General features: G+C 43.5%; 3 protein-coding genes across 4 annotated transcripts in view; 2 read left to right on the top strand and 1 right to left on the bottom strand.

Annotated features, from left to right (window-relative positions):
* The window catches only part of LOC108097219 (activating transcription factor 3), a 33,545-nt gene extending 22,650 nt beyond the window's left edge, over positions 1–10,895 (top strand). Inside the window, exons 3-5 of the mRNA XM_017199367.2 lie at positions 1,964–2,667; positions 2,740–2,823; positions 6,627–10,895. Of these exons, the coding sequence (XP_017054856.1) occupies positions 2,425–2,667; positions 2,740–2,823; positions 6,627–8,120 (1,821 nt within the window). The 5' untranslated portion in view covers positions 1,964–2,424 and the 3' untranslated portion in view covers positions 8,121–10,895. The remainder of the gene's footprint in view (positions 1–1,963; positions 2,668–2,739; positions 2,824–6,626) is intronic.
* The window catches only part of LOC108097220 (calcineurin B homologous protein 2), a 53,373-nt gene extending 39,041 nt beyond the window's left edge, over positions 1–14,332 (bottom strand). The window contains exons 1-2 of one of the 2 annotated variants that reach the window (XM_017199369.2): positions 14,243–14,332; positions 13,073–13,186 (exon numbers count right to left, since the gene is read on the bottom strand). The gene's annotated coding sequence lies outside the window, so the exon portion shown is untranslated. Of the gene's footprint in view, positions 1–13,072; positions 13,187–14,242 lie in introns of those variants that run through there. The other variant, XM_043207560.1, reaches the window with a different exon arrangement.
* Positions 14,333–14,627: 295 nt separating this feature from the next.
* On the top strand, positions 14,628–17,527 carry LOC108097354 (ATP-dependent DNA helicase DDX11). The gene is made up of 3 exons (XM_017199590.2): positions 14,628–16,427; positions 16,485–16,682; positions 16,750–17,527. The coding sequence occupies exons 1-3, from the start codon at positions 14,697–14,699 to the stop codon at positions 17,380–17,382; spliced, it is 2,562 nt and encodes an 853-aa protein (XP_017055079.1). The 5' UTR covers positions 14,628–14,696; the 3' UTR covers positions 17,383–17,527.
* The last annotated feature ends 72 nt before the right edge of the window (positions 17,528–17,599 follow it).

The raw sequence follows: 17,599 nt of genomic DNA, 5'->3' as shown, positions 1-17,599 counted from the left end.
GAATAGAGCTTGAGTTGGCAAAGTCAGCTGGACATGTTCAACTCAAGATCGTATCGTATCGATTAAAAGTTTGGACACTTTCTGGGCGACACATTGTCGTTGATGATATTTTGGAAATCGATCAACGAAAGTTCTCGGATTCGAGAGCATAGAAAAAAAAATTGGGATTTACAGTCAGATAAAACAGTTTTTTTTCTGAGACTTGCAGTTTTAGTTGGCTTTGGGCTGCCCTGACCCCAAATGCCTTCGAGGAGGCCACGCATGCGTAGTCGCTGTCGATGCCGCTGATTTTGACGCTGACGTTTGCCGCATTTGGTCAAATAAGCTTTGGCAACAAAGCCGGGCTCGAAAAGCGAAAAAGCGATTTTGTGCCGTCGAATGTCAAAAGTGATTTTCGTTGCAGTGGAAACGGGGGGGAAGGAGCCACATCAAAGGCAGCAAGGCATTAAAAGCTCTCACAAACAACAAACAACAAACAACAAACCCCAAGCCCCCAAAAAATAAAAAAAAAATAAAAAACATGCGAAAGTCATAAATCATAATTCTTCATTCTGCCTGCGCGTTGTGGTGTGCTGCTGACTGACTTTCGGTTTGGAACGGATCGGGGAAAAATGGGGAGAGGAAGGCTCTAAACTTATTGAGCATGTCACACACATACACATACATATACATATAGTACAAGCACCACCACAATCGCAATCACTTATGATAAATGGCCAAAAGGCAGCAGCAACAACAACAACAGGAGAACAGCAGAACAGCAGAAATCGCGTACAAAACCAAAATGAGATTCTTGTGCTCTGTTTTTCGACTTTTGAAGTTTGACAGCCTCAATTTGCATTTTGAGCGAAATTGCGCCCGACCGACCACTAGTTCCCCCTCCCCCTCCTCCTCCTCCTGCCCCGCCTCCTTTTGCATTGCTACCACCACATTAACGCACCCTTTCCCTCGTCGGATAGTTCATCTTCCAAATGTCAGAGAGTCAGGATCTTGAAGATATCTGCAAAAGATATTCACTATGCATGTTTTGGTTTTTGAATTTATGTACTTCGTATATTCTTATAATAATAATAATATTCTTATAGTGCCTAAAGTAATTTCCCTATCATTGCCACTTGACAGGGAAACAACCAACAGAAAATTCTGTGAAATATCTTTATTTTCTAAAGCGTTTTTGAATGTAATTTCATAATTAAAATTGCTAGCCACTTTGTAAGCTCCTCGGGGATTCACGTTTCCATTTTGAAATGTACAAGCAATATCCCCGTATTTATCGGCATTTCCAGACTCAGTTGTTCCGACTCCCCCTCGTCGCCACACAGTTTTTAGGGGTTCTCGGGAGTCAAGCGAATTCATGGATGATTGCCTTCAATTGCATTTCAATTCCGTTTCAATTGCCGGCGAGGAATTTCGCTGCAGTTTCTCCTTCTGCTCACCTTCACCTCGCACACAACCCGTGAGGCATGTGTGTTTGGGACCCCCCTTAGAACCCCCCATTATCCAGATACACACACTGCAATAGCAACAACTACCCGATTCTACCCGATATCTGTAGACGCTGTGGGGCAGGGCAAGTGTGTCTGGTCCCAATTAGCCGATTAATGGCTTAATTGAAGCATCTTGAATACCTCCGCGAGAGAGGGGGTGGGGGTGATAAGTGAGCCTTTTTGGTGCGTGATCAATCACGCTATCGAGATTTGTAAGCTCGATCGCGTGACACGCGCTGCTGCTGCTGCTACAAGCCGCCGAGACTTACATAAATCAATTTAGCCGAGTTATTTTATAATTTAATTGCTTTTGTTTACGTTGACATAGCTCACTCACGTTCGTGGGTCTTTTGGTTTCCCCCAATATATCTCTCTATATATATCTATACATCTATATATCTGTATATCTGTGCATACTATCTGGCGCTCTTCTTACACTTACTCTCTTTTCCGTTTTGTCTCTGTGAATTTTGCAGATTCGCTGCCGATGTGAAGCGAGGTGCCGGCTGTTCGACGTTCAACGCATTCGCTCGGCCTTTGCGCTCTGAGCAACAACAACAGTCGGGGATCTGAGCCGATGGAACTGAATGGTATACCATACCATACTACTCCTCCAGCCCCCCAAGAACCCCTTAATAAGCCGAGAGAAAAACTCTAGATTCGAAGAAAAAGAAGCGGAACAGTGAAAAGTGTGTGCCTCCAAACCCTCTCCGTTTGTAAAACAATATTTAAAAGGGATTTTGAAGAAACTTTTTCGACAATCCAACAAACTAATGCAACGCGTAGGCCTTCAACTGTGATCAATGTATATATAACAAAAAAAAAGTAACAAAAGAGAAAACCTAGAGATAAAGCCAGTTCGTTACAATTTATTTAATCACGGTTTAGTTTTTTTTTTTAATTTCCCGTGTGTGTGTGTCCGTGTAACAACTAAGCCATGTTCAACTCCAACATACCGGCCTCCTCGCTGCTCAGCATCGAGAGCAGCGGCCTCCTGATGGGTGGCCATACACCCAAGACGCCGGAGATTCTTAACTCGCTAATCGCCATGACCAATCCGATGGACAACTTTAGTTTTGGCTCGACAGCAGCCGTTTCGGTTGGCTCGTCCGCTTCCTGCAGTGCGGCTGGCACGCCGGTAGTTACCGTCCGGCACTTCAACGGACATCCCAACGGACAGGTGAGGATTCACGCGCAAGCGGTGTGCCACGTGGCGTATACTTAATATTTCTACACCTCTGTGTTTTTGCAGTCGCAGGACAGCAGTCATTCCAGTTGCTCCGGATCGCCACTCGACTCGCCAGCGGGCACGGCCACCACGCCCAGTGTGCAACAGGTACTTTACTTTTATGCGATAACCATACCATAATCGATTTAAAATCGATATAATCGATTTTATATCAAAAAAACCATTTTAATGTCTAGTTGAAATTTGATCATCAACATCTATTGGAAAGCGATCGAAACCTGTTTCGATCTACGCAAACTTTATAAGCTATTGTTAAAGGAGTTCTTAAATCTTGTGATCCCATGGTTTCAATTCTAAACCAATCGAACTCCGTTATCGATTTATACAGAAATCAATGGTAAACGATTGAACTTCACTGCAATCAATCAAAAACTAATTAAATTGCTACTAGAAGCGACGCGATGGGTTTGAGCAACTTGAGGAACCGAACTTGTTCCATCCAAAAACGATATAGTGGTGCTGGTCATCCGCCCAAGTGGGAGGCAAATTTACGGCGGCTCTAATTTATAGGAAATTTGTGGGAAACAAGTTGAGAAGACGATACGTCTCTCTGGCCCTGCATTGCGGCAATTAAGAGCTGCACCGGCTCAACGCCTATAAATTCGTTTCGAGTAATAATCATAAATCACATTTGCACACACAGATAGAGAGACCAGACCGGGGCTATATAGACACCTGCCAATTATTACTGGGAGCGGACTAGGGATGCGTTCGTTGCACAACACAAAGATCGGCGGCCTTTGGCTCGTATGTAGAATTAATCGCTGAAGTTGACACCACCGGCAGCCGCAGTTACGTGCCTCATTAAGGCCAATGTCAGTCAGCCAGCCAGTCAAGAGTGATTCTCCCCACTCGCACACACACGATTCAGAGGCAGATTCAGCTACGAATTCAGATGCAGACGCAGATGCAGATACTCAAAGCAGTGCCGTAAAAGTGAAATCAATTCTGGCTGCGGCTCGCCAACTGACGCCTACTCACCGCTGCTAAAGCTCACGTCGGTGTATGCCGGACGGACAGACTTCTGGACGGACACCATACGGACAAATAAACGACGGAACGGACAATCAGACCAATGGCCAGTAGAGAGTGCGTGGGTTGATTTTGCACGGCAGCGAGTGCTGCGTGGGCGAAACAGTCATCCAATAATTTAATGAATGAAGCTGGCCAAATTGAAGCGGCCAGATTGAAGCCAGATCGAAGCTGCAGGTTAAATGTAAGCTAATTGTTGCTTGAAGAGTGCCTAAGCCTATAAAATAGAAGTAGTATTTTAACTTGTTTAAAAAGAAAAGCTACAAATAGGGTTCAAAGTTCGTATTAGGAACGATTTTCAATTTAATTGTAAGTGCGGCAGTAAATCTTAGCAAACAATGTTTGCATATTATTACATTTTTGTACAAACCTTTGGTTAGGTAGCAGCGGACTTTGTTTTATCAGGGTGTTTGACCCCTAGTTGAACCCAGAGGAGTCGGACCCGGACCCATCCCTGCGTTTTATTTTATTTTTTTTTTTGCATGCCAAATATTTGCACAAATGTTGCCGAAAAAGACAGTAAAGCAAATGGAAGAAATGTTAAATGGGAAGAAATTATAAGAACGGCAAACAAAACGAGTGAGAAATGTGCTAAGGTGCAAACAAGCCAAACAAAATGCAAATTTGCCAGCCCAAAAAAAATGCCTCTTTAATACTTTTTCGGGTGAATTTTGCGACTAAAGTTGCAGCGATGCGAAGTGCAAAGAAAGGCTCGGCCGTTCTGCAAAGTCTGTCAGATACAGAAATAAAGATAGAGGTACAGAGATACAGAGATACATATGTTCATACAAAGAAACAAGAAACTTTGACTGAAGCCGCAACCTGTGCCGTACGTTTCCATTCCCATTTCCATTTCCATTTGCAGCTCCAGCCCCATTTCCTCCTCCGAAAATTGCACAATTTTCTACGAAACTCTGTCCGACTTTTGAAGTCGACGCTGACCATATGGTCATATATTGGCTCCGATTTGCCAGCGACTTCGATTTCGGGCACCAGTGGACGGACGGGGGGCTCTGGCGCATGCGATTATTATGATTTTGTTTTGGATTTCGACATTCTTTACTTGTCGCTTTTTAAACACAAGATTTATTTATCTGGTTTCTGGGTCAATAAATAAAGCGCAGCGTGCCTAAAATTCAAATGGAATCCGATGCCCAAAAAATGAACACAGGGGCGCAAAGGCAACATTGAAAAGAAGGGCGCGTTCAATTAGTGGCATCCGAACAATTTCTCGAGCAGACAACAAACAAAATGCGCAAAAAAGCGACAACGACAACAACGAAGAAGGGAAACCCAAGCAAAACAACAACAACAAAAACAAACACACAAACACACAAAAAATAAGAGGGCGTCAGTCTGGTCGACATTTCAATGAGCTGCGGATTGAAAGGGCTAATTGAAGGCACAATTTTGACAGCCCCATTGATGGATGCCATATTGCGAGATTTATCGTACTGGAGTCACAAGCAGTATATATTCAATAGTCAGTTCGGCAATATATTATTCTTTAACAGCTGATTTATATAATTTAACTTAGGCTTCATTTCCAATTAGAGCTTTTGGAAAATGCCATACAGAGTTTAGACAACCTTGGAGTAGTTTTATGTAACCCACTTGTTGGTGACAATGAGAATTTAGCTAGAGCATTTCGCCAGTTCATACAGCTAAATGCATTTGGCAGTCAGTCAATCAGCAAGCGTTAAAGGAAAGTTGACAGTGTGCAGAGTGATGGCCATCTGTTCCTGGTCGATCGGGTCTCGAGCTCCATAAATGGAGTGGCCCAGTGCAGGCTGGCTATCGAGGTTGCTGCGGTTTCGGTTTCGGTTTTGGTCTCGGTTTCGATTTTATGTTTCGTTTTTTTTTTTTCCGTTTTTTACTTTAGCTGCCCACCCACCGCTGTCTCGGATTTTATCGAGTGCCAAATGCACTTGTCGGGGGCACAAAAACAGCGAACACTTTCTGGGCGTGGAGACCATCGCGATTTCTATATGTTTCACTTGAAAAATTTATAATTCATGCACACAACTCAGCTCAAGTGTCCCCAAACCCAAACCCAGACCCAGACCCAAATCCAGGGGCCAAGCCCTGGCCAATGCGCAAAAAGGTCGCCGGAGTAAATCACCGGGCAAATAAACAAACAAAATTAAAAATGCCGCTGGAGATAATCTCCTCGCTTCAGAGACCTGGTGCCGAGAAATCGGGCCGCGATTCGTCATAAATATATATCTGCCTGCCCCGCGAAGGGCGTCCATCTCTCGAGCAACTGTGTCGAACTCTCACTACAAAATCTCCACCGGGTGGCAAAGGATCAGTTAAAATAAGCAAGATCTCTAGATAAGAATAAACTTTACTTCGTTTGGTTTATATTCCGTGCACATGAAACATAAATATCGCTTGGAATTGATTTTTGTAGACTCTAGGAAAGTTGAAGACCAACTAAAGCCACCGCCGTTGGAATGCTCGAAATCTGTTCAAAATGTCAGTGAGTTGGGACCCAATCCGAGTTTGTCTACCTGTCTTGGCAACCTGGGCTGCCTTCTTTGGTGGATGCCTCTTTGGCAATTACTGACAATCCACTTTTCGGGTTAACATGTTCACAAAAAAAAAAAAAATAAATAAATAAACAGCAGGCATAAATTAGCTCAAAAACTAGTCTCCTTGTCCTTAAGCAATTTAAGAAGATTTTTACTTTCTAAAAATACATCATATCATTTAATGTCCTACATCAAAATTAGAAGAACATAGATATTTTAAGATTTAATATTTTAACAAAATTGTTTGTTTATGAAAGTTAAATTTTCCTGTGGAATAAACTCCTCTAACCGCTAACTCCGCCTTTTTTGTTTTGGCCTTTGCAGACCTGCTCTCGCCTGATTAAAGAGGGCCTGAAGCTTTCCATCCAGAGCAAGCGCAAGCTGTCCACCTGCGACTCCAGCTCCGGATCGGAGCAGCCGCACTCGAAGTACTCGCGGCGCAGCAGCAACCACAACGGGCACAGCGGTAGCAGCAGCAACAACAACTACAGCGGCAGCATGAGCAACGCCAACGACTTGGACGACGACGAGGAGTCGAGCGACGACGACAGCGAGACCAAGTCGCAACCGAAGGGACTTACTCCCGAGGACGAGGACCGGCGGCGAAGGCGTCGCGAGCGAAACAAGATCGCCGCCACCAAGTGCCGAATGAAGAAGCGCGAGCGCACCCAAAATCTAATCAAGGAGTCAGAGGTCCTGGACACCCAGAACGTGGATCTGAAGAACCAGGTGCGTCTGCTGGAAACCGAGCGCCGGAAGCTGATGGACATGCTGCAGTCGCACGGCTGCCAACGTGCCGAAGGCTGCCAGTTGCCCAACCAGCTGCTGCAATCGCCGGCCCAAAAGTATCTCAGCGAACTGGAACTGGAAACGGTGACCGAAGTGGTGGCCAGTTCCGGCAACAACCATCGGCTGCAGAGCATCCCCTCGATGGCCACCTTCAAGTTCGGGTCCAAGACGGCGGCGGCTATGGCCCAGCAACTGCCCAGTGGCTACTGCAAGCCCTCGCCAAGCGCCCAGGAGTTCGAGCACGCCGGCTACCAGCAACAGCAGCCGCAGCAGCAGCAATCCCTAAATCCCGCCGGCAACAGCGTGGTCGAGCAGCAGCAGCAGCAGCAGCAGACGAGTGCCAGTCCCGGCCTGATGTCCGACTACGTGCCCAACTGCGATGGCCTGAGCACCAGCACCAATCCGAGCCACAACAGCAGCAGCAGCAGCAACGGCAGCAGCAACATCAGCAGCAGCAACATCAACAGCAACATCAGCAGTAACGCCAGCGGCAACATCAGCATCAGCAGCGGCAGTGCAACGGCAACGAGCAACGCCAGCACCACGCCCACCGCCACCAGCAGCGCCATTGAGTTTGTGAAGAACGAGTTGGTGGACTCGCAGAGTCCCTACACCTCCGCCCTGAGTGCGGAGAGATTCCTGTTCGAGCCGAACGACAGTTTCCCGGATATCAAGCACGCCTGTGTTCTGCCCTCGCCCTGCGGCATCAATGGCATCAACATGGCCAGCGTGGTGCACACGAACGGCAGTGCCGGTGGCAACAATAATAACAACAGCAGCAACAACAACAACAACAACAGCAACAGTCTGATGGACTTTCACCAGGGACTGCAGCATGGCATCGGGGTTGGAGTCGGCGTGGGCGTGGGTGTTGGCGTGATGAACCCGTACGACGACGAGCAACTGCTACTGCTGAAAAACAGCTGCTACAGCAACGATATACTGTCCCAACTGGTGGACGACGGCGGGGAGTACGTGGACCTGGACACGGCCACCGCCTACATGAACAACGGCAGTTGCCTGGCGTGAGGAAGGGCGCCGGACAGGGAGCGGGAACGAGACTGCGACCGCGACCTGCTGCTACCAGCCTTTGATCAGTCCAATAGCCACCAGCAGCAGCAGCAACATCAGCAGCAGCAGCAGCGACTAGAACACCGACAACAGCAGTCACACCCTTCCGAGAATGAGGATCCATCGGCCAGTCCGCAAATGGATCGGCAGGTGGAACTTGAACTCGAAATGGAGCTGCAACTCGGAGAGGAGCAGGATCCGGCCTGGGCCCATGTAGACTATTGGTGCTAGGCCACTCCCTACACTAATTTAAATATTAACCGCCGCCACTCATCGATTTACCGAAAGTAATACCATGAAAGCAGTACAAGAAGCTGAAGAAGCCGCAGTCCCCCATAACAAACCAATCCAATTCGACCCGATTGAATTTTTCAACTTTGCCAAAAGTTCTAAAACAGTTACTTTACAATCACACCTTGGAGATATCTAATTTTAAACAGTCGAAATTGTTTTGAAAGTTTAGTTTTTATGTTTTCGTTAATTTTTCCTTACTTAAACGAAATCTTAGACATTCTTAACATTTATTTTATTTCAAAACATAGGCAACCCATCTATCAAAACTATATTTAAAATTTTATCAATCCAAGTTCGAATCCAAGTTCTTCCAATAGCAGAGTTTCCCTGAAAGGCCCCAATGGCCAATAGCAGAGTTCTCCCAATCCCGCGATCCAACCAAGGACCACTCGAATATCATCCCCAAGCCCTAGATCCATCCCCGCCTTATACGATTCCTGACCCCATGATCCCAAGTCCGCCTGGAGCGGCATTCAGCCTGTGGCTTGACTACCTCATGAAACAAAAGCAGAAACAATTAACAAGTAAGAGTTGTAAAGAGTAAGGATTAAACATTGTAAGACGATAGTCAAAAAAGCAGACGAAGCAGAGTAATAGAGAGCACACAAACACACGCCCAGGAAAAAAAGAAGCACTTGCACAACTGTACATAACTCAACATTTGATACGATATAGCTATCGATAACATTCCATTGCAAGCCTGCGAAAGGGAAGTCGAGAGAAGAAGAGTCACATCCGCATCAGTAATTATTAATTTTAATTTGTTCAATTATTTTCCAAGCGTATTTTTGTTTGCTCTTTGCTCCCAACGAAGCCTTAAAAATTATATTAACTATGCTATATATTTGTGTAAACAATAGAGAGAGATAGAGAGAGGGAAAATCTTGTTCAGAATTCTAAGCAGAAGCAGTAACAAAAATTAAAAGCCCATGCGATATATGATGACGTTTGATATTTTTTCTAAAAATTAGGCTTAGTCAGTGATATACCTTATATATACCCTACATATAAACAAGATACATGGATGAATTTTTGTTTTTTTTTTTTGTGTCCATACATTGTAAGCTAAATTAAAAATTGTGTAAGCTGTTGCCTTAATCAAAAATGAAAACGACAAAAAAAGAAATTCAAATTGACAACTAAAACTTAATTACTAATCTTCACTTTGTTAATTCTTTTGCAAAACTAATCTTCAAGAACAAATAATTAAATATTATATATATATATATACAAGAGATAATTGCAAAGAAATATGTATGAAGTATGAATTGGTGGATTCAAAGAACTTAAAGTGCTGCTAAAATTGAAACTTGGAACTCCTTTAAACTTGCGCCTTATTATAGTTTAACGAGAAACAACTTTTGTAACTTATATTATAAACGTCAGTTAGGAGAAGTCAAATAATATATATATATACAAGCGTGTACTAAATTGAAGCAAAACTTATATATTTGTGTGTGCCTATTGCTTGATCAACGAGTTAAGTCAGAGTTCATTTATATATATATATATACATACTTATACACGGATATAACAATAATATATATATATATATATACAAAAGTGTGTGTACAAACAGCTGTGAACACCAAAAAGTGGCCTAGAGGAGCATCGAACCCAAATGAGAGCAAAACAAAAATAATTCCCCTCACAAGTGCTTTGAAATTGTTCGTAATTGTAATTGCCTTGATTTGTACTAAAGAGTTAACCAACGATACCGATAAACGATAAATTATATATATGTAAAATATGCAAAGCCAACTATTTATAACAACCCTGTATAAGTAAACGAACCCCATGAGCCTCTTGATCACCGCCTTTTTCTCTAGATGTACCAAGTCTACCATAATTTTATGTCACCCCAAAATCCCACTTGTATCCGAAGTAACCCCCACGAAAATGCCTACCTATTTGCCCCAAATAGGACTGTTAAGCATGTAAACCATAAAGTAGCCTTTCCATTTGAAATGGAATTTTCAAATCAAAAATTTACCTCACACAAAAAAAAAAAAACTCGCACCCAAAACACACACAAAGAAGCAACCCTGAAGTATATTAGGGTGTGGACTTCACTCGCCGACAATTGATATTACGTTCATTACGTCCAACCAAAACGAAAATCTACAAAGAAAAATAACAAAAAACATTTAAAACGAAAAACTTAAAAAAGTTTTAACCACTCAGGTCAGGCGAGTGAAGAACCTTCAAGGGTTGCCATCACATTCAATGTTAAATGTAATTTGTAACTGTAAATGTTATTTGTAAACGATAATTGTAAACGGCTAAATGCAATCAAGTCCTTTTTGTTAGCCCCCCCAAAAACAAAAGGGGGCAAAAGGATAGTTCTCGCTTGTAAATTTCGTTTAATTTTTGTTTACCCTCGATTTGTTTTGTTTGTTTTCGATTAATATTCTCTAATATACATAAATATGACCTAGAGTCGAGTTTGAGTTTGAGTTTTGGGTTTGTGGGTTTCTCTTCTGCCTGCAGCTGAAAGGCGGCGATATCTTATCTAATAGAGCATCGTAGACATAGATCAACATCATCGGAATGCTATCCATCGCTCTCATCTTCGCAGGACTCATATATTCTCTAGTGGCGCATCTGCATTTTCCGATTTTGACATTTTCCTCGACCCAAACCTGGACCCCTCATTTTTAGCTTTTAGTTTTAGGCTACACATGTTTGTTTTATAAAAGTAATAAACTTAAACACAACATGCGCTACGAAAGTACCTGGACAAAAGTAACGATAAACGATCAACGACAAACGATAGATCAATGTTGGTTATTGTCTAAACACCAAATCGCAAACCTAATTCAGCTGCAGGCAGAACCATACCACAAAGCCCCCTTGAAAACGTAACAAAATCCAGACAGAAAGTCCCGTTTATTTTTAAAGTTTTAGACCTATCTATGTATATTTCTAACAAAATTGATAAAGTTAAACGCCTTTAAATGTGTGTATGTCCACAAACCACAAGAACAAGCAACAAATGAAGAAAACTCCCACAAACTGTGCTAAAACAAACGTATAAAATAATAAGAATGTGTCGAATGTTTTGAGAGAGTCCAGGTTGTTATTTTGTGTAATTTTGACAAGAGCAAAACTATACTGGAAATAAATCCAGCCGACTACTACTAATGTGAAAGCAAAGCAAGAGGAAAAACAGCAACCAAACCCAAGCAAATCTACTTCTTACTGAATTAAAATGACCCCCTAAGTCAGCCCTATCCAGTGTGTTCCATTTTATTCCGTAGCCGTATCCGTATCTCTAATGCTCGCTGTATCCGCATCTGTATCTGTACCTCTAACTGTTTCTGTAAATCGTCTCCGATCCGACCACAACTGATCACACTCTAAATAAAATTCAAATTTAATATCTAATGTCTTAGTTTTGCCTTTGATCTTACTGCCTGCCCCAACATTAGCGATTGCTCATCGATCTTGGATACTACCCGACGTCATTGCGCTTGGGGGCATATATCTGAATCAACCTGACCTGCCTGCAGTGCCTCTAAAGTTGTTACCCTTTTTGAGAGACTGGGTGTTTTGATTTTTGGTGAAGGCTTCATAAGGAATGCAATTGGTTTAGTGGTAGTCTATGAAAAACCATTTCTTCGGAGTGCATATCTGCTATGTAAATACCGGAATGAGATCAGAAGATGAGCTGTCCATATCGATCACAAACAATTGTTTTGCACCGGGTAGGGTATCGTAAGCCTCGGTCAGTGAATGCAATTATCTATTGATTACCGCACTCGATTCAGTTCGCTTTTGGCGCGTGTCTTGGCGTGGGCGTGGGACAATCTGTTCTAGTCGATCCAATCCGATCTGATCTTCCCCTGTGCAGCCCCACCAATTTCAGAACGGGTCTGCTTCGCTGACTGGCGAGTTATAAACAGACGCTGACATCATGTCATGCAAGCTGGATTCTGCCGCTTTCGGCTTCTCAGCGAGCACTACTTGCTATGTCGCCAACTATCCGTAGGTAGGCCCCTCTTAGCCTCTACATCTCTAGTTCTCCAGTTCTCGGGGCTCTCCTCTAATATGCATAAGTTGAAGGCTCGCTTTTGGCGCTCCGTGCTGCGTTCAAGCTTGGGCTCGAACCACTGCTCGTGTGATTAATGCTGCCCCCGGCAGTGATTAATGCCTAATTGCTTATTGAATGTCATAACAGTAATAAAAGAACAAAAAAACAGCGCACAAAATCCTTCTCGCTGCAGCGTGTGTCATAGATTGGGTCACCGTCTCCACGGGAGACCCGTGCACCAGACACGCGGTACGTGGGATGATACCGCCCCAGACAAGCCCTCTGTTAGATGTCATGATGGAAAAACCAGCATAGTTAGGTCAGACCTCTTCGAGAACGCTATAAAATGATACTTTGAGATCGCCTTAACATTGGTCAAGTTTTACTGCTTGAGGGTAAGTTTCTGCAAATCCCATGGTCAATTAAAAAATTTTGACGAAATAAAAAAAAAATTGTGAGCTCTAAAAGTGCTTAACAACAACAACAATTTTCAATAAATCGACTTTCAATAGCTACATTTTTTAAGTTTTAGAGGCAGTAATGTCTCATACAATATGAATATAAAATATAGTATTGTACTCACATTCCCACGATCCTTCCCTTTATCGTGTCGAATGGCATTTGAAAATCCGTAATGGTGCCAAATGTCATCTGGTCAACAGTAGATTTTAGTGTTTGTGTTTATGAGCGAAGAAATCTGAAATCAAAGCAAGTGCGAGCAGAGCTTTGATAAATGATGGCATTTAATCGCATAAAATATCGGCCATAAATAACCACAGAACGCATTATCATTGAGGTAACTATTAGCAATCATAGTGACACGCGCAGGTGTATTTGTGTTTGAATTAAGATAGGCTTATGTACATGTGTTGCAGCATTGGGTATTTATAGTCGTGCGTTAAGTGGAAAATTATGCCACCGAACTCTCAAACAAAAGCAAAAATGCGATAGTAATAAATGGGAAATGTCTTCGGGGTTTGCGATTACGAATTTCGACTTCGACCACTCCAATTATCAATTTCGACCCAACCCGGTCGCCAAGTGCCGACCTGCTGTCTGCCAAGGTCCCAATTCCAATCACAGTCTCAATGGAAAAGCCTTATGACTCAGTTGCTCAGAAGGTCAGGAACAGGTATCGGGAGTGGGTGTTTTATTGCAGATCGGTGAAAGAGAATGAGGCGTGATCCGGTCAAGAACAGATTGCAGGTTGAACCAAATATACATACAGTTACTATTTGGGTGCAGTTAAAATCGACAAGATCAACGATTAATTCATTTAATATGTAGGATAATGATATCCGTTATTGGTGACTGAATATTGTTATAACTGAACAAAATTTGGACGTTTTCATGCACTTGTTATGCAGTCAATATTAAATCTTGTGCACATTACTAGTGCAAAGAGAAAAGGCGATAATGATGGCGTCGTGAGGAGGAGCGTGTAAGCCCAAGGTCAACATTACCACTTATAAAAAATTTTGGGATATTCAATTCCTCATCCTCGTGAGGAGGAGCGTGCGCCTATTATTTATAAGCCCAAGGTCAACATAAAGACTTATCAAAATGGGATATTCAATTACATTTTAAGTTATTAAATCGAAATTTGGCACCAAATCAAAATTGCAATAGACGCCATCTTGCCAGAGCGAGATAGAACAAGCTCTTATGACTCTTATGACAGGAATCAACCAAGCTTTAATGTTTACTAAGCCAGTGCAGCACTCGATTTGCATACAATTTAACTATTACTCACCGCCAGAAACCCAGTTATTACGTCTTTCACTGATCTTTTTTTCACTTTTTGCAACTTTTCTTGAGTTGTTGTTATCCTACGAATTTTGGCGCCTATGCGGCTTTGGTTTATTCTTAGTATGGCGTTGCCAAGCGTTATCAAGACATGCGATACATCGCAACATATCGTTTAAAAACTAAAAAGTGTTTTTCAAGTCTAAATTGCCATCCAAAGAGTGGCAAAAAGGTCACCAAAAAAATTGACTTTCAGATTTGGTTGTTTTGTTATCAAACAATAAATATAAATTTAAATTTTAACAACATATAAATATATCGCTTGCACCTTATGTTTCTTTTTCTATTCGTCTCAATTAATGTTCCATCCCTAATTGTTCTTCTTCTTCTTGGCGCGTCGTTTTGTTTTTACACTGCTTTGGTTTATAAAATGAAAAAAAATTAAAAATCAAATCGGGAAAATGGCCCAGTACACGCCCCGCCAGCTGCTGACAGTGCCCAAAGCCCAGGATTTTGGATTTCCGTACGCCCCATACGAAATCCAGGAGCAGCTGATGCAGGAGCTCTTCCAGGTGCTCGAAAAGGGCCAAGTGGGGATATTTGAAAGTCCCACTGGGACGGGAAAGTCCCTGACTCTCACCTGTGGCTCCCTCACATGGCTGGCAAGACACGAAGAGCTGGTGCGGGCGGAAATGCTGGCGAGGATTCGCGAAGTGGAGCAGGAGTTGGCTAACCTGGAAAAGGAGGGCGAGCAGACGAAGGATTGGTTTGGAAGCCAGGGAAGGTCCAGGATGCAACGGGAGGAACTTCGTGACCTGCAGCACTTACAGCAACTACTAGATAAACAAGAAGAACAACTAGCGCAAATCAAGAAGCAGGCTAAAATCCATAAGAAGCAAAGAAAGGAGCAGCTCATCCGGCAGGATGAACTGGAGAAGGATCAGGATCCGGCCTCTGACGTGGATTCAGAGCACGAGACTGAAGACATGCCCGAGGAAGCCTTGGGAGATCACTATCGACCTGTCCAGATCTTCTTCTGCAGTCGAACGCACTCGCAACTGAGCCAAATAGTTTCCGAACTTCGCAAAACTTCGTTCAACCAGTCGGTAAGGTGCATCTCTTTGGGTTCCCGTCAGCAGTTGTGCTGTAATCCGCAAGTGCGCAGTCTGAAAAACGTGGGACTAATGAACGAACGGTGTTTGGAAATGGCTACCCAGAAAGATCAGCCCAATCCGACCAAGAAAAGTCGACTCACTATGAAAGCTAACGGTAGATGCTCGTTTAAAGCGGCGGCCTTGGTGGATTCGCTCAGGGATTTGGCACTGAGTGAACCCCTAGACATTGAGGAGCTAGCCAACGAGGGAATCGCTTGTGGCGGCTGCTCGTATTACGCCTCCAGATCTGCCCTAAAGCAGGCCCAACTGATTCTGCTGCCCTACCAGTTGCTACTCCACAAATCCGCTCGGCAACAGCTGGGCATTAATTTAAAAGGATCGATTGTACTAGTCGATGAAGCCCACAATCTTTTGGAATGTTTGGCGCAGTTGCATGGCGCCGAGATCAACCGCCAGCAATTAGAGCGAGCTAAAGTGGAGGTCTCCGCCTACAAGGATCATTTCCAAAAGCGTTTCAGCACCAGTAATCTCTTGAAAATAAACCAAATTATCTTTATAGTTCGACGGCTTCTCAAAAGTCTTGATCAAGGTGAGGAAAGCCAGTCTAAGAGCTCAAGGATGCTGCGCACCTATGAGCTTACCGCCGAGGGAGATTTTTTTAACATTAATCTGAGCGAGCTCCTGGATTTTTGTGCACGCACACGTTTCGCTAGAAAAGTTCAGGGACATGCGGCCAAGATGCAGAGGGCACCCCAGCCCAATGAGAATCAGCCTCCTTTGTCATCAGCAAGGAGTTTGATCCTCAAAAGATTAGCCAACGAGCAAAAGCAAAAGGAGATCATTAAGCAAGGAAAGCGGAAACTAGGCGACATAGAGGATAAGGTCGAGGAGCCGGCAAAGATTATTCCCTTGAAAGAAACGCCGTCGCCGATAAGACCTCTGCTGGCGTTTCTTGAAACGCTCACCAGCAATGCAGAGGACGGTAGGATATTACTTGATCCTAAAGAGGGAACGATTAAATATTTACTGCTCGACCCCGCTGAGCAGTTTTCGGATATCTTGAGCGAAGCAAGAGCGGTAAGACGAGCAATCATTTTAAGAAAATAATTACTTAACCATAATAATCCTCTGCAGATCGTTATTGCCGGGGGAACCATGCAGCCCACTCAAGAGCTAAAAGAGCAGCTTTTTGCCAGCTGCCAAGAGCGGCTAGTAGAGCGTTTTTACAGGCATGTTGTGCCCGACGAAGCCGTCTTGCCTTTTGTGGTATCTAATGGTCCAAAGGGTGCACTCTTGCATTTCAACTTTGCCCAGAGATCTAGTCCAGAAATGGTGGGTTCTTTTAAGTTTCCTTTCAGAGTTTGTTTTTTGCTTTATTGATTTTCCGAATCAACTGCAGATGCAGGAGCTCTCAATGGTGCTCCAGAATCTCTGCCAAGTGGTTCCAGGTGGAGTGATTTGCTTTTTGCCCTCATACGAGTATTTGGAGAAAGTTTACAATCATCTGGAGCTGTCGGGAACCCACGAGAGGATTAGTCGCAGGAAGACGGTCTTCCGGGAGGTCGCGGGATCAGCGGAACAACTCTTGGAGAAGTATGCACTGGCCATCAAGGAACCGAGATCGGGCGGAGCTCTCCTTTTGAGTGTCGTCGGAGGAAAACTCTCTGAGGGGCTGAACTTTGCCGACGATCTTGGCAGAGCAGTTCTAGTCGTTGGTCTTCCGTACCCCAATCGCCAGTCGCCAGAGCTGCAGCAGCGAATGCGGCACCTGGATGAGAAACTGGGACCAGGATCAGGCAACGAATTTTACGAGAATCTCTGCATGAAAGCTGTGAACCAGTGTATTGGACGAGCAGTTCGACACATAAAGGACTACGCTTGCATTTATCTTTTGGATGAACGCTTTGCGAACGCCAGGATTCAGAGAAAACTTCCCGAATGGATTTCCCGCCACATTGTGGAGGCGAGTACCGAAAGGGGTGGCTTTGGAGTAGTTCAAGCTCGTACTGCTAGTTTTTTTAAAAGCAGATAAGGAATCTTTGAACCTAATCATAAGCAGTCATTTCAAAAATGTCATTGTTTTAGGTTTTTTTTTATACTTTTTGTGTATTATACTTTGGTAGAAAACCAAGTTAAGTGTAAGACTTACAAACCATGTTTATAATTAAAAATTGAAAGTTATTATTTATTTAAAATTTGTGGGTAAATAAAATTTAATTTACTTCTCTAATAAATAAAAATAATATTAT

The sequence above is a fragment of the Drosophila ficusphila genome, unplaced genomic scaffold (genome assembly GCF_018152265.1).
Source record: "Drosophila ficusphila isolate 14025-0441.05 unplaced genomic scaffold, ASM1815226v1 contig_198, whole genome shotgun sequence".
In the NCBI taxonomy this organism is placed as follows: Eukaryota; Metazoa; Arthropoda; class Insecta; order Diptera; family Drosophilidae; genus Drosophila; species Drosophila ficusphila.
This window is presented reverse-complemented; position numbering and strand designations above follow the sequence as displayed.